Source organism: Macaca nemestrina, chromosome 2 (genome assembly GCF_043159975.1).
Source record: "Macaca nemestrina isolate mMacNem1 chromosome 2, mMacNem.hap1, whole genome shotgun sequence".
Taxonomy (NCBI): domain Eukaryota; kingdom Metazoa; phylum Chordata; class Mammalia; order Primates; family Cercopithecidae; genus Macaca; species Macaca nemestrina.
In genome coordinates this window covers 36,488,931-36,515,809 of record NC_092126.1, presented here as the reverse complement: position 1 = coordinate 36,515,809, position 26,879 = coordinate 36,488,931, and the positions used below count along the sequence as shown (strand labels likewise).

Genomic DNA, 26,879 nt, shown 5'->3' with positions numbered 1-26,879 from the left:
CTCAAATAAGAGAAAGATCTTACATACCCATGTAGTGACCATTTCCTATGTTCATCATTCCATTGCATAAATCCGCATTTCCATCTGGTTTCATTTCACTTCTTCCTGAAGGACTTTCTTTAACATTTCTTGTTGTGAGGGTCTGCTGGTGATGAATTCTGTCAGCGTTTGTATGTTTGAAAAAGTCTTCATCTCACCTTTGCTTTCGAAAGATGTTGTCCCTGGACATAGAATTATAGGTTAACAGGTTTTTTTCTTTCAGTACTTTATAGATACTGCACCATTGTCTTCTTGCTTGCATTGTTTCTGAGGAGAAATCTACTGTCCTTTTTTTGTTTGTTTCTCTGTACATAATGTGTCTTTTTTTCTCTGACTACTTTTATGATTTTTTTCTTTATCACTGACTATGCAATTTGACTATGATGTGCCTTGCTGTAGTTTCCTTTATGTTTCCTGTGCTTGGGGTTTTTGAATCTGTGGATGTCTAGTTTGCTTTAATTTTGGAGTATTTTCAGTCATTTCTTCAAATATTTTTTTCTGTCACTACCTCTCCCTTCATCCTTTGAAGACTCCAATTACATGGATGTTAGACCACTTGACATTATCATGGAGCTTACTGGTGTTCTGATCATTTATTTTCGTTCTTTTTTCACCATGTTTCACTTTAGGTAATTTTTATTACTGTCTTCAGGTTCATTGATCTTTTCTTCTGCAACATCTAAGCTGTCTAATCATGTCAGCCAGTAGTTGTTACCTCTGGAAGTTTGATTTGTGTCTTTGAAAGTCTATTTTTCTCCCCTGTGTAACTTCTTAAACATATTATACTATATGTTATTATACTAAGATATAGCATATAACATATATACTATATATAATAACTAAGTTATATATAATATATAGTAACTAAGTTGTATATAATATATATATTATGTAACAGTTATATATAAGAACTATTTCTTAATATCTTTATCTGCTAATTATAATATCTCTGTCAGTTTAGGGTTGGTTTCAGTTGATTGTTTTTTCTCCTCTTTATGAGTCTGTTTTCTTTTTTACATGCCTGATAATTTTGTATTGGATATCAGACATTGTGATTTTGCCATGTTGTGTGTGGATAGTTTTTCTATTCCCATAAATATTCTTAAGATTTGCTAGCTGTGGCCAGAGTAGGGCTCAGTATATGGCTAATTATTACCCACTATGAGGCCCCGCCCTTCTGAGAACTCTCCCCAGCATCCCGTGAATGATGAGACTTTCTGCTGTGGCTGCTGGGAATGAGCACTGTCTGCAGGCTGGTGTGGATGCCAAGCACTGTTTCCTCTAGTCCATTTGGGCAGTCTTTCCCCAGTCTCAAGTAGTTTCCTCATACACATTTGCTGATCAGTGCTCAGCTGAAGGCTTGAGGGAAACCCTGTGCAGGTCTCCGCAATTCCCTTTCTGCGCCTCCCTCCTCTCTGGTATTCCATCTTCTGAACTCTAGCTGCTGTGTTTTCTCTGAGCCTCAGCCCTATCCTCTCAACCTAGGGTGTCCACTGGGTTTCACCTGGGTCCCCACTCCCTGTGCTGTGGCCTGAAATTTTCTGAGGGCAGTAATCTGTGGGGCTCCCCTCCTTTGTTTCGTGTATCTCAGGGGTCATCATTGCCTAATATCCAATGACTTGAAAATCGTTGTTTCATATATCTTGTCTGTCTTTTGGTCGTTTCAGGTTAGAGGCTAAATCTGGTCCCTGTTACTCCATTTTGACCAGAGCTAAAGTCTTGGGACTTTTGTTTTTTTGTGTATTCGTTTGTTTGTAGGGAACATCAGTCTGGGCAGGCAGTGTTGTGTGGTCTGGTTTATCAGCCTTGATTTTCATCTGGGATGTTCATCCAGTTGATTGTATAAATGTGTAGACTTCCCCTTTAAGTGGCAACAAAATTTCTGCACTCCAGACTCTTTTTGAGAACTTTCTGCTGCCCAGCTCTTATAAAAACTCAATATTAGCAATTGATGTAGTTTAATCTCCTGAACACTGTGAATCTTACTGTTGGTCGTGCTTCTTTTTTTCCCCTTTGGCTTCCGGAGAGCTTAGACAGTTTCTTAGTCTTACTTCAATAATTAGGGAAGATTTTTCAAGGTTTTTTTTGGTAAGCAAATTTTTGGTCTAGCTTTCTCTTTTTAGCTTACATAACTTTTGCCTTATATTTTATCTCTCTCGGCATTTGTAGTTGTGAATAAGAGAGAGAAACTGTCTCTATCCAGCAGATTTGAGCAAACAGTGAATGTATTAGAGGAATGATTGGGAAGTTCATAGAATCCATGGGAGGGTCAGAGATCTGGGCTTGGAACAGCAGCCCGAGTCATATAGAACTGGTCCAGGGGAAGACGCAGCTCCTATGATGGGTTCTGGCAGGTGCCATTGTTGAAACGCACATCATGGCTGCCCCTGAATTTAGAATCCAGAGGGAATTCTCTGTCTCACCAGATTCATGTCAGTTGAATCTGGTAGTCTTGCGTGAACATCTGTTGGGAGAAGGCTCAGTTATGTGCCTACAAGATAGCTGCAAAGGAGGCTTCTACACTGGGGAGAATGGTTTTGGACCTCCCCAAACACAGTAGGGGTATTCAGAGGGACTGGGAGGCTATTCATTGTTTTGATATATAGCTACTTTATTCTGATACTATTTTAAATAATTATGTTTTCAAATCTTATTTTCATGAGTCATAAGTACAAGTACTCCTTGTGCACAGTAGTCGCATTCTGGATAGCACTGCCTCTCCCTCCACACCAGTGCATTCGGTTCGCCTCTGCCTGATGTTGAAGCTGGGGTGACTCTTGGCTCCAACATTTCTTGGGGTAAGGTAATGGGATGCATTCTGTGGGCAGCGTAGCCCAAGTCATTAGTCCTCACAGCAGACTTGACTGTAGCAGGTAGAGAAATGGATTGTCCCTAGTGCCCTGAGCGTCTGCTTCAGGCTGGGGGACAAGAGGAAATCTCAAGTCAGGTATGGACTCTCAGTTTAGAAGCCCCAGGACCAGGATGATTTGCAGTGTCCTGAGAGCTCCGGAGGCTCTGCGGGAGGATGGAAGGACTGAGGCCAAGACTGGTGTGCAGGCTGGGCCTGGGGGCTTTGGAACGTGAAGAAGAAAAGCTGGAAATTTCAAGTATACATTATTATTAATTGGAGTCACCATGCTGTATAGTGGGTCTCCAGAACTTACTTCTCTTATAACTGCAAATTTGTACCCTTTAATCATCATTTCCCTACCTCTGACCCCTGGTAACCACCCTTCTACCCTCTGTTTGTATGAGTTCTACTTTTTTAGTTTCCACTATAAGTGAGATCATGCAGTATTTGTCTTTCTGTGTCTTGTCGAGTAGATCTTAAGTATTCTTATCACACACATACACACAAACATGTAATTATGTGAAGCAATTAATATGTTAATTAGCTTGATTGTGGTAATCATTCCACAATGTATATATAGTCATGTGCTGCATAGCAGTGTTTTGGTTAATGACAGACCACATATATGAAGGTCGTCCCATAAGATTATAATGGAGTTCAAAAATTCCTATTTTTGCCTATTCCTATTCCAAAGATTGCCTATGCTATACTTTATGTTGTTATTTTAGAGTGTACACATTCTACTTGTTTTTTTTGAAAAAGGTAACTGTAACACAGTCTCAGGCAGGTCCTTCAGGAGGAATTCCAGAAAGCAGTATTGTTATCACAGGAAATGACAGTGCCATGTGTGTTACTGCCCCTGAAGACCTTCTGGTGGGAGACGTGGAGGTGGAAGACGGCGATGTTGGTGATCCCAACCCCATGTAGGCCTAGGCTAATGTGTATGCTTGTCTCTTAGTTTTTAACAAAAAAGTTTAAAAAGTAAAAAAAAAAATTAATAGACAAAAACATATAGAATAAGGATACAAAGAAATAATTTTTGTATAGCTGTACAATGTATGTATTTTAAGCTAAGTGTTATTACAAAAGAGTCAAAATGTTAAATTAAAAAGTTTATAAAGTAAAAAAAGTTGTGGTGAGCTAAGTTTAATTTATTATTAAAGAAAGAAAAAATTATTAAATAGATTTAGTGTAGCCTAAATATACAGTATTTATAAAGTCTATTGCTGTGTGATGTCATAGGCCTTCACATTTACTCACCACTCACTGACTTGCTCACCCAGAACAGCTTCCAGAGTCCTATGGCTCTATTCAATTTTTATGTTTTATACCGTACTTTTACTGTACCTTTGCTGTTTAAATATGTTTGGATACACAAATACCACTGAGTTACAATTGTCTACAGTACTCACTGCGATAATGTGCTGTGCAGGTTTGCAGCCTAGAAGCAGTAGGGTACCATTATAGCCTAGGTGTGTAGTAGGCTGTACCATCTAGGTTTGGGAAGCATACTTTATGATGTTTGCACTACGGCAGAATCACCTAATGATGCATTTCTCAGAACTTATCCCTGTCATTAAGCAAAGCATGACGATAGATAGATAGATAGATAGATAGATAGATAGATAGATAAGCCTTGAACAGGATGGGTTTGAACTATGCATATCCACTTAAAGGTAGATATTTTTCAATAAAATTCACACCAGTGTGCCTTCCTGTTCTGCCTCCCTGTCCACCTCTTTCACCTCTTCTCTGCCATTTTTGAGACAGCAAGACCAACCCTTTCCCGTCCTCCTTCTCTTCAGCCTATTCAACGTAAAGACGACAAAGATGAAGACCTTTATGATGATCCACTTTCACTTAATGAACAGTAAATCTATTTTCTCCTCCCTATGATTTTCATAATTTTCTTTTCTCTAGCTTGTTTATTATAAGAATATATAATACGTATAACACATAGCTTATTTTAAGAATAGAGTATATAATACATACAACACACAAAATACCTGTTAATCAACGTTTATGTTATCAGGAAGGCTTTGGTCAACAGTAGCCTATTATAATAGTTAAGTTTTGGGGGACTCAAAAGTCATATGAGGATTTTTGACTATGCAGGGTATCAGTGCCCAAACTCTTGCCTTCTTCAAGGGTCAACTCTCTATATATTAAAACATCACATTTTACACCTTGAATATATACATTTTTTGTTTGTTGATTGTACCTCAATAAACCTTGGGGTGGAGGCAGGAAGAGAGGAAGCTAGAGAGAAGAGAAGAAAACCAAAGATGATAGCACCTTGTGCAGGGCAGGAGAGGGGGCTGAGCCCTCCTCTGTGGCAGCCAGGGCTTTGGTCGGGTCCCTGAGGATGGGGCCTCTCCCAGCCCAGCCGTGCTGGCAGCATGTTTCTCTGGAATTTGCCTCTTTGCGTTAAAGGTGGAGCCTCTGGGGGAAAAAAACAGGAGGAGGTCCAGGGTGTTGGTATAGGAAGGAAAACTGAGACTAAATCTTACATTCTCCAGCCAGTCACCATGTGGAGCCCCAGCAGACCATCATGTCCCCGGCAACCACAGAGCTGCTGAAGGTGTTCAGGAGGAGCTGGGGGACCAGCCATCCTGGGAACACTCCTGTCTAGAATCTTAGTTTTCCTGATCACAAGGGACTTTTATTTTGCCTTTCCTTTTTCTGCCCTTGTCAATGTACTGTTATGTACATTGACATATGTGTATGGGATCCTTTAGGATGGGATCCCATAACTGTTATGTGGATGGGATCCTTTAGGATGTACTCGCCCTGTTCCTTCTTGCTGTGATGGGCAGGCTTACTGGGCCCCCTGAGCTTGGATAGAGGAGATGGGGTGGGTGCAGGATAGTGAGATGGGGCACTCAGTGGAGAAGTGAGAGGGTCAGGCATCGGTCTGCCTCCTCGCTGGTGCAGGAGAAGGGCCTGGGCCATACCAGCCTGCGCCACTGTCTGGCTGACCCCTCCCTCCCTCACCTTATTTCGACTCCTCCCTCCCCTCTACCCTCCCCTTTCCATCTTCTCTGGATCCCTGGGTGAGGCCCAGGCGGCTGAGCGTCCTCTAGCAGAGGGAATTAACACACTTAATTAAAGTGTCCAATGAAGAGCTTTACATATTTCTTAATTACCATCTGAGTCTTTTGGGGGATGGTTTGAAATGGGGTTTTTCACGTGTTTCCTCATTTAGCCTACGGTGAGCCAGCCAGCCCCTCAGGGCTCTAGTAGGAGCTGCCAAAGATGCATGCCCAGTGTGGGGCTGCCTTTTGGAGCCCAGGGTGGCAGGGTGGGGTGTGGAGCGGGGAGGCTGGCTCCCAAGCTTACCCGCCTTTGAGGAAGAATGGGGCTACACACTCTGTTTGGTTGACGGATATAGCTGGTGTCTCTGTTTCGCTTGTCACCACAGGGCCTGGGGGCCGCACCTCACAGTCAGGCCAGGAGTGGTAGACTATGAGCAGAGATTACAAGGATGGTGGAGGCCTCCCCACGAGGGCCCTGTGCAGCAGGGATGTGAGTAGCCTGGCCTCTTTCCCAGCTGCAGGACAAGAGCCAAGTCCCTCTGCAGGTCCTTCTCAGCATTTATACCAGCAATTCCCACTTCTGTTCTAGAAACTGAGCTGATGGGATGACTGAGTCAGCCGGGTCTCTGCTAGGACTGGGTTACTGGTCTGCACAATGAGGAAGCAGATTTGCCTTTTCAGCCCTGAGGACTACCTTCTGGCAGCTGCAGACATTATCTGAAATGGGCCTGGCTGCTGGGGGCTGGGGGCCAGGGATGCAGAGGTTCTTTCCCTGGCATAGGGACTGTTTTCCTGAAAACACAGGCATCTGAGAGGTGGGCAGCCCACCAGGGTGGCCTAGAAATGGCAGTGAGTTATGCCACATCTGTCCTGCCTGCCATCTCCTCCCAGAACTCCTGGGGCCCTAGGCCCTGAGCCCAGCTCTGTGAACCCCAGGAGGATCAGGATCCCACTGTTTGGCCAGGAGCTCTGAGGAGCTGGTGTGTGTGGTAAGTGTGGATGCACAGCCAAGAGCAGATTGTGTGCCAGGGTTCTGGCTTGGCTCTGCGAGGGGCTAGCTAGTGGGTGGTGCACCTTCTGCCAGGTCCTGGCAAACCCTCCATGCAGTCTCTGGCTAAAGTCTGTGCTCTGCCTCTCGCTCTTCCCAGTTTCTGGCCCTTACAGCAGCCTCTCCACCCACATCCACACCCGCTGTGGAGGCAACAGGGAGGAGAGCTGTCCTTCGTGGAGGGAGGCAGTGTCAGTGGAGGAGTCTGGGGACTTACCACCCACTCAGCTTTCAGCCTGTGATGTGGGCACAAGACAAGACCAGAAGTCCTCATAGCCACTGACACTGAAGCCCTGGGTGGATTTGGCGTCATATGGCAGCAGTGGAGAAATGTGGGCAAATGATTTTAAGCAAAGGAATCTCAGCCTCACACGACTGTGGTTTCATTCAGTTCCTCCCCCAGGAATGTCATTCCCTGTGACTCCCTCATCTCCATCAATCAAGGCTCAGCCCAAATGGTGCTTCTTTCAAGAGGTTACTGTGATTTTCCCAGCAGAGTGGCCTTTCCTTGTATGGGCCTCTCAGGAGACCCTTCCCGTATTGCCTGGCATTTTAGTATTTGGATTGGTGTCTCACTTCACCACTGGATATGGATTGCTTGAGGCCAGAGGTGCATCTGCTTTGTCACTACAAATTCTGTGCCCTGCACAGGACTGGTACACAATGAGCCCCAGTGGATGTTTGCTGAATGGCTGGAGAGGCCTCACTGGCTTCTGCAACTACCTAGAAACCACCATAATGTACAAGAATCTGTTTACCTGGGACCTGCCAGTGAGATGGGGGCCTGGGGCCCATGGTGGGGCACTGATGGAGTGAATGGCCCCCATAGGTGAGGTCCAGGTAGGTGAGGTCCAGGTAGGCAGTGGTAGCTGATTGTGAAGGGCCAGAATCCGGTGCATCCTGCATTGGTGGGATTTCTAGGGTACATGGGACCAAGCTCCTCTGGACATCCCCATGGGTGTGCAAGACCCCTGGGACAGTAGTTCTCACTAGGGTAAGAAAACTGTTTCATGCTGATGCCAATAGTGAAAAATAAGCTTACATCTTTAGCTCAGGAGATTGAGTGATTATTGTTAATTGCTTTTTCTGAATGCAGTGCTGGCATTTGTGCTTTTGATCTGACAATTATGAAGAAGGCTTTTATGAGTGACCTGAATCCAAGGTGATTGCTTGGTGTTTTTCCTTGCCCAGTTGGCTTGGGCTCAGGGACTAGCTCTAGCATCTAATGGCCACGAACTCAGGTCGCAGGGAGGAGTTCTGGGCTCCTCTCTGAATCTGACCAGTCACTGGTCCTGTCCCCTGCTCTCCTCCCCATTTTCTCCAGCCCCACCACCTCTGCATTGTTCACTGAGATCCTCCATCTCTGGCAAGATTTCTGCCCCCAGTCTGGCTTCCGTAGGGCATTCTGTAGCAGAGTGTCCCCACCCAAATCTTACCTCGAATTGTAATCCCCATAATCCCCACGTGTCAAGGACGGGACCAGCTGGAGGTGATTGGATCATGGGGGCAGTTTCCCCCATGCTGTTCTTGTGATAGTGAGGTCTCATGAGATCTGATGGTTTTATAAGCATCTGACATTTCCCCTGCTTGCACTCACTCCATCCCGCTGCCCTGTGAAGAAGGTGCCTGTTTCTCCTTTGCCTTCTGCCACGATTGTAAGTTTCCTGAGGCTTTCCCAGCAATGGGGAACTGTGAGTCAATTAAACCTGTTTCCTTTATAAATGACCCAGTCTCGTGTATTTCTTCATAGCAGTGTGAGAATGGACTAACAAGTTTTCTTCTTTTTAAAGCACAAGTCTATTGCTCTGATTACCTAATGCTGTGTAACAAACCACCCCAAAACTTAGTGGCTCAAGACTGTAAGAATATTTACATTGCTCACAAATTTGTAGTTTGAGTAGGACCTGGTAGGGAAGTTGTGGCTTTGTTCCATGCAGCATTGAAGGCGACTTGAAGTCTGCCGGCAGGAGTCACCTGAAGGCTCACTCACTCACAGGTCTGCTGGTTGCTGTTGACCGGGGGCCCCAGTTGGTTGCTGCATGCGTGTCTTCCTCCTGTAGGCTTTCTTGGGCTTCCTCGCAGCATGGTAGCTGGGTTGCAGGGCTGGCTTCCAGAGTGTGTGAGTGTGAATGCGCTCCAGGCAGAAGCTGTGCTGTTCTTTCTAAGCTAGCCTTGGGATTCCCACAGGGCCATTTCTGCCGTAGTCACAGGCCTGCCCATATTCACCCCATAATGGAATGTCAGAGTTGGATTGTAAGAAGAGCACATGGGGTGGGAATATTTTATGAGCTCACTATGGAAATTATGAACTGCCACACCTGTTCACACCATCCTTCTGCTGAAGATCCTTTCTGAAGCTCCCACTGCCCTTGGGCTGGAATCCGTGCTCCTCCATGTGGCTGACATGGCCTGTGCCGTCTGGCCCCTGCCCCTGCCTTCGTGCTTCTGTCTGCCCCTCCCTCCCTCCACAACTGGCCCCAGAGATGGGTTTGGCTTAAATCAACCTGACAGCCACATGGAGCTTCCATGAATAGTGTTTGCCGCTCACTCCTCCCCACACACTGTGTCTGGCTCCACTTGCCCTGAGACAAACCTCAGGCTGAGGGACCTCCAAGTGTTTCCCCCATAGCAACCTAGCCTGTTGCCTCCTGTTTCTTCTCACGAGCGTTTTCTCTCCCTGCCTCTGTGCCTTTGTGCACATTGTTCCCTCTGTCTGGAATTCCCCTTCACCCCCACCCACAGCCTTCTCCACCCCACGGCTGCCCTGCCCCCTCCTTGCAGCCATCCAGACTGCCCGGCCACCTGCACCCCTGCCTTTGGGATCTGCCGCTTTGCTGCTGTCAGACCTTTACATAAACCAGCACAGCAGAGTGGATGAGGCATCGACTCTGGCTCAAATCCGTGCTCCTATTCCAGCTCCACCACTTCCCAGCTCTGTGACCTTGGAATAATAACTAACTCATTGGATTGTGATGAGGATTAAATGAGAGAACCTAAATAAAGTGCCAAATTCTCGTCTGCTGCCAAATAGAGGCCCAGTAAGAGTTTGAGTTTCCTCTCCTTCTTTCTAGCATCTCCTGGTAAATGCTCAGTAATGAATTTTCTCACCCTCATTTGGTTGAAAAAGGAGAAATGCATCTCCCTGCTTAATCATGTGGGACTAAACTACCAGAAGATTACAAGAATATTGCTGAGCCATGAGCAGAGAGAAAATAAGAAAGCTCAATAATGATTTGCCTGCTTATTTTTAATAAAACCTGCCAGTGGAGCTGAATCTTTGTCCTCAGGAAAAGCTCCACTTTGCTGCAGTGGTGTCCGAGAACTGCGGTAGAAGCACGGCGGTGTGACCTTGAGAACAGAGCTGGCGGGAGGACAGCTCCCACAGAAGCTCTGGCAGCTGTTGCGAGGCAGGGGGACACAGGAGGAGCTCCTGGCTCTTCCACCTGCCCGCCTGCAGGGCTGCTGGGATGCCCTGTGCTACTGCTCCTCTCAGGCTGAGTGGGAGTACCCGGTCAGGTGGCTAGGGATGGGTACTGCCCACCCTTTATGGTTGGGGGACTGAGAAAGTAGCCAGGTAGATGCAGTGTGCAAGCTCTCCATTTGCAGGTTCCAGCACCTTCCACCCTGGGCAGTTGTTGAGGGCAGATGTGGGCTGAGGGAAGGGGTCTTTGCCCTTTAGAGGGGAGAGGAGCTTAGCGCAGGGCAACCCCCCTTACCCACTCAGCTCCTTTATGTGATACCATGGGCAGAGGCTGGGCAGAAATGGACAAGAGGAGCTCCTTTTACTAAGCTCTGCCTCAGGTCTGCGGACGCTTCCCCAGAGACAAAGCATGGAGGTCAAGGGTCTTGGATACCACTGCAGGGGTATAACACATTACCCTGGCTGGTGTGATGAGAACATGGGTCGTCTTAGCAGGCTCTGAGGTGGGGAAGAAGGCTTCAGCTCCGAGAAATGAGAAAAACAAGCTTAGAGGAATAGCGTAAAGTCATTGCCTTTTGCATCAAAGCAAGAATGAGTCCCTCATCCGTTTCAAGCCTGAGTTGGGGTGCTGGGCCCCAGATTTTAAAATTCTCACTTTCCAAGCCCTCCTTGTGCCCGACAGAGCACCTCCAGGGCACCTCAGTGACCAGTTTCTGACCTTTCAGATTGGATCAAGCCCCTCCCAAGTAGAGAAAGGCCCCCAGTTCCAGACTTGGCCTGGGACGGGCTGTTCCCTGGAGCGCCACAGCAATGGCAATAATGGCCTGGCAGAATCCTGAACCCAGCATGACCTATCAAGGAGTACCCGGATAAGAACTGAGCACCTGATCAGGCAGCCACATCCCAGCCCCACTCAGCTCTGACCCTGGGGCAGGCGCTGCCACCTTATTGCCCGTTGTGTGAAGTGCGCATGACATAAGTGCCACCCAGAGTTGAGGGCTGGGAGGTGTGGTGCCGGGTGTTGCTGCAAGCTTCGATGGGCAGGTGCCACGTCTCCTCTGTTTACTGTTCTCATGTCAATTCTGTGCCTGACTCAGCTCCTACTGTGTGCCTGGAACATGCTCTGTAAATGCTGGGGTCATGTGTTGCGTATTATGGTCCTATTTTCTGTGCATTCCCCCATAGAAAATATTGGCACTGGCCAGGACCCCACACCTAAAAGCTCCTCCTGCACAGTCCCAGTAAAAAACTTTTGGGGGATGTTTTCCTGCCACCTAGACCTGTGAGCCGGTACTAATTCACTGCTAGTGGCTGGTGTCTCAAGGAGGGGCACCTTGGCATTGGACGGTGTTGCAGGGATTTCCAAGTTCTCAGCTACTCCATGAACTTCCTGTGCCCTTAGTGGCTTTTTGGAGATTCTGCTTTCTCTCCTCTCTGTGCTTGGAGGCCCCAGGGAGGAACCTACCGGGAGAAGAGGCTCAGTATCTTCCCGTCCATCTCCCCACCCTGATCCCTGATGCACGCCCCTTTCCCTAAGGTGCAAGATGCAGGGCATCGCTGCCTAGGGAAGTGACCGGCGCACCCCGGGATGCCTCTCTTCCTGAGGAGGCAGTAATTTTCCACGGCCTCTCAAAAAGGAGGATGCCTTATTCTCCCCAATTGCATCTGCCTCTTGCTAGCTCAGGGTTGCCCCACTTTTCCCTCTGTGGTCCTCAGCCAGGTGCCTGTGGCTTCATGGCCTCAGAGCTGATCCTCCAGGTGTGGGAGGCCCCCTACTTCTCACCTTCATGTGAAATTTAAGGGGAGATTGAAAGCAGTCAGAATGCTCTTTATAGCCTCATTTCTATCAGAAGTGTAAAAGGCTGCTTCCAGGTATAATTAGAAGAGATCCTGGGCACATTTCTGCTCACCCCAGAAATGTTCTTTTAAAAATGGGGCTGTTCTGACACCAGCTGGTGCCCTACAATTCACTTCTGGCACTGACCACCCAGGGTTGGCATGGTGATCAGTATTCTCCAACAAGGGCAGAATCCTGACCTGGCAGAATCCTGAACCCAGCATGACCTATCAAGGAAGACCTGGATAGGAACTGAGCACCTGGTCAGGCAGCCACATCCCAGCCCCACTCAGCTCCGACCCTGGTCCAGGAGCTGCCACCTAATTGCCCATTGTGTGAAATGGGGATGACTTGAGTGCCGCCCAGAGTTGAGGGCTGGGGTGGTGGTGATACATATATTTTTTCCATCTGATACTCCGGAAACTGCCTTACCTAGCTCAGTTACCTGCTGCCTCCTTCCACTTTAAAACATTTCCCATGTGCCTTGTACTTTTTACCTGATTTAGTTCTTACTACAGCCCCCTGAAGTCTTCATTGTTAATATATCCATTTTTAAATGAGGAACTGAGGTCCTGGGATGGGGATCACCTCAAGGTGACACAGCTGAAAAGTACCGCAGTAGGATTTCAATCCAGCTAACCAAATTTGGGTTAAAGATGGGGTCTTCCGAGTTCACCCCAAACACAGTGAGTCAGATGCTCCTTCTGAGTAGATGATCATCTTTCCCCTAGCACATGCTGGCGGCTGGGAGCTAACTGCACTTGTCTGTTACGTGGTGCACCGTTGAGGCTTCAAAGCTGGTAAAGGGCCTTTGCCAAGGGGTCCCGTTGGCTTGTCCTGCTCCCTCCAGGGAGTGACCAGCCGCCCCACCAGGCACAGCTTGCGAATGTCCTGCCAGCCTGGGAAATGGGAGGGCGAGGGCGCTTTTGCTTTGCCTGCCAGCGTTACCTGTCCTCCTGCAGCCCAGTGCAGAGCGGGCTCTGAGCCAGCACAGCTGGACAGATTCGTCACTGAGCCTCCCAGGGCCATGGCGCAGACATGATGGTATAGTACAGAGAAGCACCGTGCAGGGCCTGTCCTAATGAATGTCCCTTGACTGCCCTCTTCTCCCACTCTAGATGGTTAGAAATGCAGCAGCTGACATTTCTGTCACTGCCAGGCCCCAGGGGAGCTGCCCAGGGTGAGGTCAAAAGCCAAATTCTACAGTCTGGGAAATTAGCAGCATTTGTAGGATTCCCAAGAGACATCCTGGTTTCTCTCAGCCTTGCCAGTGGTTCTCAGTTGGGGTGTCACTGCCCCTACAGGGCATTTGCAGATGTGTGAATGAGTCCACAGTTGTCACAGTGACTGGGGATCGATCCTCCTGGCATTTGCCCAGCGGGGTTCCAGGTATACTAACCATCCTGCAATGAGCGGGACGGTCAGGTACACAAAGAATAGTCCTGTCCATGAGAGACACTGGGAAATGACATTTGCCTCCCCGCCCTTGGTTCCTTAGAAAACCACTGTCCCCACCAATCTTTAGGCTGAATTAACAGGAAATAAAGGGCAGGTTTCCATCCCAGTGTATGACCAACAACCAAGTGTACGTGGGCAAGTACGAGAGGAGCCTCCTGTTTCGCGTCACTTACCCTGATTCTTCATAGATGGTTCTTGCATCAGCTGGGTTCTCCTGGGTCAAGGAAGACCTGGATTTGGGTAGTGGAAATTCATGGGGCAGTGGGACACCTCCTCCTTGGCAGCAGCCTGGTGCCTGGCAGGAATAGCTCTCAGCCCACCTGGGATAGAGACTCGGTGGCCACACCACGGGGTCCTTGGCAGGGACCTATCTCCCACTTCTGTATTTCTGCAACTCGGCCTTTCCTCTGTGCTTTTTGGTTTTATCTGTTTTCTTCAAATGCAGTGTGTTTAGAAGAGCCTAGCTCAGATGCCGGGACTGAAAACCTCTCTCTTTGTTGTTTTACAGTCGGGAAGACGTCTCTGATTACGAGGTTCATGTACGACAGCTTCGACAACACATACCAGGTGAGGTTCTGGGTGCTCACCCTCCATATCACCTGGCAGCAGCCGGCCTCTCTTTGAAACTTGCTGAGCTGGGGTGGGAGTGGAATGGCCCTGGGTTCCCAGGGTGTCATTTCGCTATGGAGGAGCTTCGCACCTCTATACTGGCCCCATCCCTGTAAAGAGCTTGAGCCTTCTGAAAATCCACACCTTGGTAAAGGAAACATTTTCCAGAGGAAAATTCTAAAAATAGAGAGAGTCTGTGTTCTCTTGTTCCTCACAGGCAGATCCAAACCATGATAGTGTTTGGTTATTCAGGGGAGTCATCATGTGGAAGAGGAACAAGATGAAAATTGAGAGAGGTGAAAATGAGAGTGTTAGGCGAGCTTGCATCTCATGCATGGTTGTAATGGTTGTGTTTGCTGGGACCTCCTCTTTCGCTCCCTGCCCCCTACACGCACACACGCACACACACATACATGCATGCGCACGCACACACGCACGCACACACACATGCGCGCACACGCACGCGCACACACATGCATGTGCACGCACACACGCACGCACACACACATGCGCACACATGCACGCACGCCCACACATGCACACACGTGCGCGCGCATACACACATGGTTGCTGAGGCACTTCCTTCCTTGGAGAGGCTGGTGTGATGAGCTTGCCCTGCCCTACATGGGCAGGAGGCTGGATGCAGTGACCTCTGCAGCTCCTGGCCCTGGAGGGGTAGTCTGGGATCAACCAGAGGCCCAGAGGTGGTTCCAGGTGCCCTGAAGGCCAAGCTCTTGGGGGTTAATACCATGTCACTTTCCTGGCACCCTGGTGAGTAGGGAGGTTTGTGCAAGTAAAGTGAATTTTCCATGCAACTATAGCTTTTTGCAAAAGGCACCAAACGTAATCATTTCAACTCTTTTAAGGAAAAAAGGTGCTGTTTTCTTCCTTAGATAGAGACAAATGATAATGCATTTTTCTACACCAGTGGATTCTGTGAGATACTAATTCCAAGAGGTGTTGGTAGGTGTGGGGCGGGTGGGTTCAGAGCTTGTACAGATTTAGGGAACACTGGGCGAACAAAAGTAAATCTGCTGTGCTGCAGGGCTTCTCAGAGCCTGACTCTATCAGTGGATGGTTTTGATTTATTGAAAGAGAGATATAGTGTGTAGGATCTCCCAGATGTATTTGATCATGGAATCCCTTGGTCATCGAGTTCTCAAAGGACAAATATTTATAGAACACACCAGGGACTGCTCTTCTAAGATGTCCCTCCGCCTTTCTGGATTTACAGAGTATGTGGAGCACAGCTCACTGCAGATTGCAGCTCTGTATCTACTTTTTAGTCTGTCTCTCTCCCTCTGGACCAATTATCCTCCTTGCCTTAAATACAGCCCCTCTGTCCACCTCTCTCTCATCTTTACTCTTTCTCTGCTGTGGTCTCAATTTTTACTTTACCTCTGCTTCTGCTCTGCTGTGGTCTGAAATACTGGCTAGCCCATGGACTTGGTGGAACTGACCATAGGAATTGACAGAGGCTCTGGGAGAGGGGCCCTGGCTGATGTGCACAGCCTCAGGCATGGACTGTGGGATGTTCACCTTGGTCACACTTTGTCTTTGTTGTATCCTCTCTGGGCCAGGGCTTTGTAGCACCAAGCCTGTCCTCCTGATGAGGGGAGTTCTACTGGATCGGTTTGAATTCAAGATGACAGCTGCAGCAGACTTAGTTCTGAAGTCTGACTTGGTATTCATTTATTTTTGTGCATGCATGTGTGTATGTGAATGATCTCATATATTATTTGGATTTTTTACTATTAAGTTACTTATGCCTCTTGTTAGTGTCCCCTTGAAAACAGTGAGACGGTTGGTTGGTTGGTGTTCTTGGCAGTGGTGGGTGACAAAGGCCTCCTCCCAGGCCTGTGCAGTGGGTCCTGTCAGTGTGGATCAAAGCCTCAACTACTCCCCATGTCATTCAAGGTCCTCAAAATCATGCCCTACCTCCACGTTCAGTGTCGTCTCCCATTGCCTACTGCTTGTCCCTCATCCTGTGGTCTAGCCGACTTCCCTGCTCCTGCTGCTCTTGGAGTGACACTGTTATGCTTCCGCATCTTGGCTCATGTCATTGTCTCTGCCGGAATGCCTTTTCCTCTCTTCTCTGCTGCGAGAATTCTCTGGATGCATCAAGGCCCGGAGCACATGTTTGGTCTGAGTGGTGAGGCCCTTTCATCCTCTGTCCCCTCCATGACCATCTCTCCTATAGCATCATCCTCAGGGCTGGTTTAGCCTCTCAGCTGTGCAGTAGCTCCTGTGTGCTTCTGGCTCTGGGCTGGGCTCTGCGCTTGGCTGAGGCCAGGACCCTCGGACCCACCACTGCATTCATGAGTCTAGCACAGGCCTGACCATACTTGGAGTCACCAGTGCCTGTTGGCACAAAAAAAAAAAAGCATGGAGAGTTGGCCTCGGGTTTTAGACCCATCAGATCAAGAGGCCCCAAGGACCCAATGTGGTGACAAGACGGAGAGAAACCTCAGAGAGGACTGCCCTCCCCATCCCAGGCTTTCTCTTTTTTTTTTTTCAGTATTGCAGCAGGTGGAATTCCTTTCCCAGTGCCCTTAAAAATGATAATTAGGCTGGGAGACCAGGGCTCCAATTCTGTGCATACAGAGGCTCATTTCAATGAAATCTGTGGAGATGGAGAGGGGGAAATGTTATTTTGTTTGTTTTTCCTAATGTGGTGGGAGAGGCATTTGAGAAGTAGACAAGATCCCAGGGTCTTTGGGGGCTCAGCAGACCTCACCCCAAGCTGTGCCCCTGCACAGCAATCACTCCTCACCACCCCTTCAGATACCCTTCCAGCTGTACAACCTGGCAGAGCTGCCTTGCCTTGATTGACTGAGGTGCCCAGACAGTTCCTAGAATGGGATCTATCCCTCCTTCCCTCTTTCCCTCCCACAGTTTCTGTCTCTGGCCCCACTACTCCCCTCTCGTCCACTCATTCTGACAAAAGATGTTTGTCAAGTGCCTACTCTATGTTTGGAGAGGCAGAAGAAAGTGGCCTGGCCACAGAATCTGGCCCTGCCTTCAGCCAAGGCATGGAGGGCTGGGAGGAGGGTGTCTAACCCTATCCTCAGTGACAGCTGCTGAGTTCTCCCTCGGTCTAAAGCTGAGCATGCAGGAGACCCTGAGGGGCTGGCATGAGGACCTGGGTGTGTGGCGCTGGGTTCTACAGACCTCTCAAGACTTTTCGTCTACCTGATAGGCCCCGTGAGATGCCCCGGGGAGCAGGTCTTCCACCTCCTCTTGCCTCACACTTACCTCCTCACCCCCAAACACACACACACACCACACACACAGACGCACACACATGTTCTCATAACACATGTACTCTCTGGCCTCTCAACACCCTGCCCATCACCCCCCATCTAAATCCACTCACTTGAAGAAGTAAAAAAACAAGAGTCACAGCCGGGTGAAATTCATGTCTGCAGTGGTTCTCATATAAAACCCCAACTAAGTAAGTACTTTCCAAATTTATGATAGAAAAAAACCTTCCAGTATGTGCACTGTGATGAGACTTGGCTGTCTTTGGGGCCAGCCCCGCTTCCTCTTCTGCAGGCCAAATGAAACACACCTGCAGGCCTGGTCTGTGAGCCACCTGTGTGAAACCTGCACTCACGCCGCCGTGGAAGGGTTCAGTCTCTGCAGGTGGCTGCTGGGGATGGAGGGGTAGGACTTGGTAGCAGCACTCTTCTGGGGTCTCTCGTGGGCCCCCATCACTCCTGGCTGCCTGTTAGCATTACCTTTTGGGAGATTCAAGGGCTGGCTCGGGCATTAGCATGCTTAAAGCCTCAGCAGTGATTGTGAAGCACTTAGAGCCCACTGGCACGTCCCTGGGCCTCACACTATGGCACAAATTAGGAAACCACTGACCTAATGGGCTGTCCCTGGGAGCAGGTCCCTGGCCTGCCAGAGCTCACTCAGCTGCTCTCAGGACACACTGACAGTGTGGAGGAGCATTTCTGGAGGCCTATGAAGCTTTACCTGCGCTGGGTCCCTTCCTGGGTCCCACAGAACCATTGGGAACAGAGTGGCTGCCTCCTCGCCCTCCCAGGCCAAGGGGTTGCCTGTGATGTTCTGGCCTCACAGGTGATCCTCACTGCATTCCTGCCGCTCTGCCCTGAGGCTTTCTTCTCTCTCCTCCTGGGGCTGCCTTAACAAATTGCGCAGAGGGACCTTAAACAACAGACGTTTATTTTCTTACCATTCTGGAGGCTGAAGTACAAAATCAAGGCACAGAGGGCCTTGTTCTCTGAAGGCGCTGGGAGAGAATCCTTTTCTCCCAGTGCCTCTGGGCCTTCCTCGGCAAGTGGCTGCATCACTCCACTCTCCGCCTCTGTCTTCAGCAGGCCTCCTGTCTCTTTCTGTCCTCGCCTTATCTTATGAGGACACCCGTCATTGGATTTAAGGACCCACCCTAAATTCTGGATGATTTTTCATCTCAAGATCCTTAACTAATCGCATCTTCAAAACTGCAATTTTCAAATAAGCTCATATTCTGAAGTTCTAAGTGGACATGAATTTGGGGATGGATACCCTTCAACTCACTCCAAAATCCTAGCACCTCCCAGTCTGATCCCAGTGGGGTCTGGACCTTCTGGCCTATTCCTCAGCTTGGGCGCCTCACCGCATCCCCCAGCATAGCCCCTGCAGGCTCCCAGCCCCTCTGGCCCTTCACGTGCCTTCTGCCCACCATCTTGACCTGGTGAGGCCATTTCCCCCAGGATCCTATCTTGGCAGCATGTCTTTTTATTCTCACAAAGTGTCTCCAGATTATTTCTTTGTATAACATTTGTAAGTTGATTTAATGAAATAAATATGAGTGTTTCCTGGCCATTGTGTCTGCAGGCCACTTATCTGGCTGCTTAGCCCGTAAACCAGCACCTGCCCCTCCCCAGTGATCTTGCCCTTCTAAGAGGAGCCGAGGCACATCCACACGCAGCACATCCCAACTGCTTAGGGAGGGGGCAAACAGGAGAGGTCACGGTGCATGGAAGGCTATGCTTTATTCAACATGGTATTTGGTGCTCTGCCATCTCTTTCCAGGTCAGCGCATTCTCAGGTGGCCCTGCGTGTTGCCAGCCTTGAGCAGCATGACCTTAACAAACAGAGACTCAGGCCTAAAAAGCCCCCGCACTGCCTTTGCTGGTGTGAGTGAGGTAGGGCCCAATGAGGAAAACAGACCTGAGCGGGGGTCAAGCCAGAGGTTCCCTGTGGACAGACACCCACACACTCACAGACACTGGACCCTGACACCCACGCCCAACCCAGGAATAGAAAATGGGCGTGAAAAGAGACACCTGTAGGACTTTGGGCAAGATTCTGAGGTTGCTAAGCACTTTCTTCTTGGTGTAATTTTCCATCATCTAGACTTTAAGACCTATATAAGCTATGGTTTAAATACAAATTTACAGCCGAGGGTGGGGGTTTATATCTGTAATCCCAGCACTTTGGGAGGCCAAGGCCAGAGGATTGCTTGAGGCCAAGAATTCCAGACCAGCCTGGTCAACATAATGAGGCCCCGTTTTTATAATTTTTTTAAAAATTAGTTGTATATAGTGGCATGAGCCTGTGGTCCCAGCTACTCAGGAGGCTGAGATGGGAGGATTGCTTGAGCCTGTGAGGTCAAGGCTGCAGTGAGCCATGATCATGCCACCGCACTCCAGCCTGGGTGACAGAGCAAGACCCTGTTTCAATCAGTCAATCAATTCATAAATATATACATACATATTTGCCACATTTCTGCCTCTAAAGTAGGCCACTGGTCTAGATGATACAGGGGTTAAATTCCATCTGATTAATTTCCAGGTTAAAACAATGCAGTACTAAGAGGCTGGAAAGCTCGGTGTGTTGGGGTGGAGGGAGGGCAGTAGTGGGGCCTGTGAGTGGGCTGTTGGCAGGGCTGCATTTTGACTTTCATGAGCCTCAGGCATTTCGCTTCATGGGCCCTAACATGGGCTGAATTGTGTCTCCTCAAAGTTCCTGCGTCGAAGTCCTGGCCCCAAGTATCGCGGAATGGGACTGTAGATCAAGATAGGGTCTCTACAGAAGGAAAATGAGATTATTAGGGTAGCCCTAGTTCAATATGACTGGTGTCCTTAGAAGAAGAGGAAATGAGGACATTGACATTCACAGAGAAAGACAGCGTGAGGACACAGGACGGGGCAGCCATCTGTAAGGCAGGGAGGGCCTTGGAAGAAGCCAACTGTGCCTACACCTCAGTCTCGGACTCCAGCCTCCAGAGCTGTGAGGAGATGACTCTGTCGTTGAAGCTGTCCAGTCTGCGGTACTTTGTTATGGCAGACCTAGGAAACGAATACAGGTTTCTTCCTTTAAAAAATGTTAAGAATTATATTTTTACAGCTACATTGGTATAGAGATGAATGTAATTCAGACTGGATTCATTATAATTATAGTCATTTCTTCTTCTGATTTTAAGATAAATTAAAATGGAAACATTCTCCTTGGCCCTTACATGTCTTGTGGGCACTGGGCTCTGTGCCCCTCATGCCTGATGGGTGAGTTGGCCCCAGTGACTGGGACTGTGGAAGGCCCAAGAGTGAGTTGGGATCCCTGGGTAGGAAGGGTGCGCCACGGAGGGTTCCTGACCCAGACACTGACGGGATCAAAGATACAGAGTTTGTGGCAGGCAGAGCTGGAGGGACTGGGCCGGGACCAGGGGTGGCAGCTGAGGCGGGACACACAAAGACTCAGATACAGCTGTGTGTGGAAGGGCAGGGAGGACAAGGGCGAGGGAGGAACCATGCAGCGCTGTGTGGGAGGTAAGCGAGGGGCCTAGGAGAGACAGCACAGGAAGTGGAAGGGGCCAGCGAACAGTGTGTCTGTGGGTTACATACAGAAGAGGAAGAGGCCTGAATGTGCCCCAGGTTTCTGTCTGGACATGCTGGAAGAATATCGATGCCATTGACACAAAGAAAAAGGAAGAGTCCAGTGGGAAGTAATGATCAAACAGCCAAAATGCTTGAAAATGGCTGTTCTCTGAGGCCAGCCTGTGGGAGACTGGGCAAATCTAGATTCCTAAAGCCCTAAAACTGGGTGTGTTTTTCTCTAACGGAATGTAGAACGGAGGCAGAGTGCCAGAAGAAGGGGCCTTTTACCCACAGAATCTAAAATGCCATGTGTCCCCAGCACCCGGGGGAGATGGGGACAGGATCTTCTGCCCTGGTAGAGGTGGTCAGAGTGAGGGCACACGCTGAGGAGAAGGATTCAGCATGTCCCCTATGCCTCAGTCCCTTTTTTTTTTATTTTCCCTTCGAAAAGAGGCCTGGGTTTAAGCCCCATGTTCAAGTCCCACTTCGCTGGGAGACCTGGGCCAAGCTTTTCAGTTTCTTAGTATTACTTTTTTTTTTTTTTTAACCTGGAAATTGTTCAGATGGAATTTAGGCCCTCTATCACCTAAACCAGTGGCCTTCAACTTTGGAAGCAGGAATGTAATTAATTTGTATTTAAACTATGGCTCACAGAGGTGTTAAAGTTGAGGTGGTAGAAAATTATGGGCCAAAACCACTGTTGATACAAAAGTGCATTACTCTACAGAAGGAATGATGGCAACCCTGCAACAAACCAAGATGATAATGATACAGTGAAACAAATGATAACTTTCCGCAGTGTCCTGACCATCCCTGCATGTGCACTTGCGCTGTGCTTTGCTGCTCTGCCAAATGATGCTTGACCCCATTGACTTCGGGCAGAGCACTGGACTGTAGTCCTCGGTTAACCCTAGCAACATGAGGATATTTTTTGTATTAGTAGAGTGGAGTTTCATTTTTTGCAGACATTATGTTCTGGGGTCACAATATGAGTTGACACTCTTATGTCATGAAATCTGAATGCCAGTCACTCTGGCAAGATGACCCTGCCTCAGAAACCCACTGGGGCACTGCAGTCATCCAGGTGTTCGCTCTGGACATTGACCTGGCAAAAGATACTCTAGGTGTTGGACTTCTGAGGGCATCTAAGAACTTACTTATGGTAACCTACAAAATGAATTAGGAAAGATTACTAAAGCCTGAAGCAGAGATCTGCATCCTGAGTCCATTCCACTTATTAAATGTATCAGGAGCTAGTGGTGGGCTCACCCGTACCCATTGGCAACCTCCCACTCCCTCGCTTGACTACTTTAGACTGTAAAAGCTAAACTTGGCTTTCCCAGCCTCTCTAGAGGCGAAGGGTAATGGTGTGACTCCATTCTGGCCAATAAGACACAAGCAGCAGTCTGCTTGGGGGGAAGGATTCCAGGGAAGCTCTTGCTTACTTTTTCTGCCTTGAAAGTGGATGTGATGTCTGGAGCAGCAACAGACAGTCTGCACAAAGATGAGAACCCATGGGCCATGACAGCAGAACAGAATAGGCAGTAGTCCAGGGGCCTGATGTACCATCATTCAGTGTGCCAACCACACTGCCCAGGCTCTAACATGCTTTCTTTCTCTCCTTCCTCTCCTGTGCCCTCCTGTCCACTTCTTTGTCAGCACATGCAAATTAGAAATGTCGCCTTCTAGTATGGAAGGCTGATGAACAGTGGCATAAATGAAGGAGAGTTTTAATTTTGTAGGTGTAAGAGGTCGTGTGGTTGGCACACTGAGTGGTGCTACCATCAGGCCCCTGGACTATTGCTTTTTCCATTCTGCCGTCGTGGCCTGTGGGTTCTCATCTTCGTGCGGGCTGGCTGTTGCTGCTCCAGACATCACATCCACTTTCAAGGCAGAAAAAGCAAGAGCTTCCCTGGAATCCCTCCCGCTCCAGCAGACTGTTTCCTGTGTCTTATTGGCCAGAATGGAGTCACACCATTACCCTTCGCCTCTGGAGAGGCTGGGAAAGCCAAGTTTAGCTTTTACAGTCTAAAGTAGTCAAGCGAGGGAGTAGGAGGTTGCCAATGGGTACTGGGTGAGCCCACCACTAGCTCCTGATACATTTAATAAGTGGAATGGACTCAGGATGCAGATCTCTGCTTCAAGCTTTAGTCATCTTTCCTAATTCATTTTGTAAGTTACCATAAGTAAGTTCTTAGATGCCCTCAGAAGTCCAACACCTAGAGTATCTTTTGCTGTAAGATAAAGCAAAAGGGGAGGGGAGGGCTGGCACACATGGATCCGTTTGTCACCCTTTGGGAGGCCTCTCAGGGAGCTTCAGGCCACACAACCTTCACATATGAGTGACTTTTGAAGGGACCCACTGATATTGATGAAATTTAACCTTTTTTAAAGTTTGAAGGTATGTGTTGTTTTCAAACCACAGTCAGGAAATAAAAGAGCAGTCACATATTTAAATTGGGTGGTGACTAAAGTACAAGCCACTCTCCATTGGGAGAAACGTGGCCTCCAGGACCAGACAGACTTTGAAACTGAGGTGTCTGGAAGAATGCAGGTAACTGTACTGTGGCCTTCTGAGCCAAAATCCCCTCCCCCAGGGCGCATTACTGCGCTTCTGGCAAGGACATGCCCAGCCTATTTGCCAGAGACTGCTGTCTCATCTCTCCAAAGCACCCACTTGCCAGTCTGGATGCTGAAGTTTCAGCAGGCTCATTTGCAAGCTAATTTGCATGACTTTACCCTGATACTTTAATCTAATGGTTAGTGGTGCAGAGCACAAACAGCAACTTCATTGTCAAAGGCTTGTCATGCCCAGCTGCTTTCTGCCACTTATGGATGCTTCCCCAGCCCTGGGCCCAGGCCTGGCCAAGGCTAAAAGAAGACGCACATACATGCCTTTTCATTATTTCTCTTCCTGAGAAGAGAATCTTGAGTCAATTTATGCAAATTACCATGCAGATTTCCATTGCAGACTTTATTACTGTGTCTTGTCAGAATGTGGATATAAAACTGTATTTCATAATAAATGCACATAGCAAAGAAGACTTCAACAAGTGCCTCAGGAAACCTCTCCTTCCTCCGCGATCAGCTGGGCCAGTGGAAGCTTCTGTGCAGAAGGAAGCGTGTAATGTACTGTCATTCTGCACTGTATGTCTGAACCCCTGTAGATACTGTTTAATACCACGTTCAGAAGAAGATAAATGTGGATGCAGCTATGAAATCCATACTCATAAGGTTCCTCACATTTTGCATAAAATGAAGTGCCTGCCATTTCTCATATACAGTGCTATTTGTAAGCACAAAGATATTAAAGGAATAAATAAGCATTGCCAGGTTTGGAGCCGTCTAATCCCAGCAGCGTGCAGCTCAGCCTTCTCAGAGGACATGATGCAGTGCAGGAGGTGCACCCAGCACAGCCGAGGAGGTTCATAGGGATTGTGGACTGGCTGGCAGGAGACTCCCCAAGGACAGGCCTGCTGCTCATGTTGTCATGATATCCTGTGCTTACATCCCTGTAAAATAGTTACCAGCAAAAATAATTTGCTTCGTACCTCACAAGAGAAAATGAAGTTCAGGGAAAGAATGCTTTGACCAAGAGACTCCACGGCAAGCTAGAAGAGGGAAGTACTCTCCTTTCGAACCCACCTCTCTGAAGGTCAGCCGTTCCTGAAGCTCTGGGAATACTCAGTTATTGGGATGTTTAGAGGGATTGCAACCACAGAGGTTCCTAGGGCAAAGAGTTTTAGTTTCTCTGTTGAGATTTTTAAATCTGTGCCTTTATTATGAGCTTATTTTTATATTTGAGCAGTTATATGACCTATTTTTAAATACTTGCCTGCTATTTTCAACATCTGGGTACCTCAGAGTTAGTCTCCATTTAATCTCTTTTTTCTTGAATATGGCTCACATTTTCTTCTTAATTCATATGACTAGTAATTTGGGGTTATACATTATGTTAAAACTGTGGATTCTATTTGGTCCTGTGAAGAGTGCTCTTGGTTTTAGTGGGCAGCTAAATTGTCTGGACTCAGATTCTCAATTCTCCCCACTGTGGTAGGCAGCAACTGAAAGTTATGTTCAGATTTTTTTGTTTGACTGTTTTGTTTTGTTTTCAGTCTTAGGTAGGCTGCTGCTTAGGGTCTGCTCGGGTCAGTCAGAGATTTGGGTAGCATTTATATGCAGGATTTGGGGTCACCTCTCTGTATCTATGTCACTTCCAGGATTTTCCACACTTTCTGGCTGCTGTAGTAGCTTTGCAGATTGTTCTCAAATTTCTCAACCAGTAAAACTGTCTGTGCCTTATTTGAGGCAATAGATGATGTCAAAGAGCTAGAAATTTTCTGGTAACTGAGGCCCAGCCAAGGCCCTCTTAAAAGTTCTTGTTTTGGCCGGGCGCGGTGGCTCAAGCCTGTAATCCCAGCACTTTGGGAGGCCGAGACGGGCGGATCACGAGGTCAGGAGATCGAGACCATCCTGGATAACCCGGTGAAACCCCATCTCTACTAAAAAATACAAAAAACTAGCCGGGCGAGGTGGCGGGCGCCTGTAGTCCCAGCTACTCGGGAGGCTGAGGCAGGAGAATGGCGGGAACCCGGGAGGCGGAGCTTGCAGTGAGCTGAGATCCGGCCACCGCACTCCAGCCTGGGCAACAGAGTGAGACTCCGTCTCAAAAAAAAAAAAAAAACGAAAAAAAAAAGTTCTTGTATCTATTCTGTCCTTAGAGAGCTGACTTTTCTCTTCTGGCAAATGAACTTCATCTTAAGTGGGCGCTGCTGAACTATTATGGCTGATGACCATAAGATTATGACAGTAGGTAGCCAGATAGTATGTGACCCCCAGGAATATTCAGTGACAGCTTCAGGGCACATGACAGGTTCAGAAATGAAGGGATTTCAGGAAGGAGAGGGAGTACAACTGAATAGTCAAGAGCAGGGACTTTGCACTCAGGGTAACTGATACTGACACCACTGACTGTGTGATCTTGGTTCTGAGTAAGCCTTGCTTTCTTCTGTGAATAGCACCTTCTCATGCATAAGCATCTCTCCCTCTTGTCTCTCACCCCATACAGGGCATCTGCCACTCCTGGACATCACAACCTTCCCAGACTCTGATTACAACAGAAGGCAGTTTGCAAACTTAACTGCACAAATGAGTTATCTGAGGGCTTGTCTGGAATTCTGATTCCCAGAGATTGTGATTCTGTCTGTCTGAGTGGAGCTCAGGAACCTACATGTTTAACACGCTCCTGATGTGATTCTGATGCAAGTGACTCGTGGGCTACATACTGAGAATCACTGAATCACTGGCCAGTGGGAGAGATTGATCAGTATGAGATCTTTCCAGTTTAACAGAGAAAGTGTTAAATGAGGGGCCCTGGACCAACCTGAGGGCCCAGAAAATGATTTGTAGAAGAGCTGAATCTTGAATTCCGGATAAGTATAAACCATGTGGAAGAGCATTCCAGAGGAGGGAACAGTATTAGAAAAGGCCCAGACACACAAAGGAACTTGTTTGTGAGGAGTTCTGAATAGAATATTATTTCTAAAGTATAAAGTGTGGGCTGGGCAAGGAGGAAATGAGTCCATAGAATGCCAGGGACAGGCCCTGAACAGCATTATAGGCCAGCTTGAAGTGTTTGAGCTATTTCTTAGAGTCAGTAGAGAGTGATATGATCATATTAATATTTCAGAAAAATAACCCTGTGCAGTGGTTTCAATGTCACCATCAAAACTCATATTGAAATTTAATTGCCAT

At 48.1% G+C, this 26,879-nt stretch overlaps 1 protein-coding gene across 1 annotated transcript in view; it reads left to right on the top strand.

The window, feature by feature from the left end:
* LOC105469883 (RAB6B, member RAS oncogene family) overlaps positions 1 to 26,879 on the top strand; it is a 68,748-nt gene that overhangs the window by 16,906 nt on the left and 24,963 nt on the right. The window contains exon 2 of the mRNA XM_011721460.3: positions 14,198 to 14,256. Within this exon, the coding sequence (XP_011719762.1) occupies positions 14,198 to 14,256 (59 nt within the window). The remainder of the gene's footprint in view (positions 1 to 14,197; positions 14,257 to 26,879) is intronic.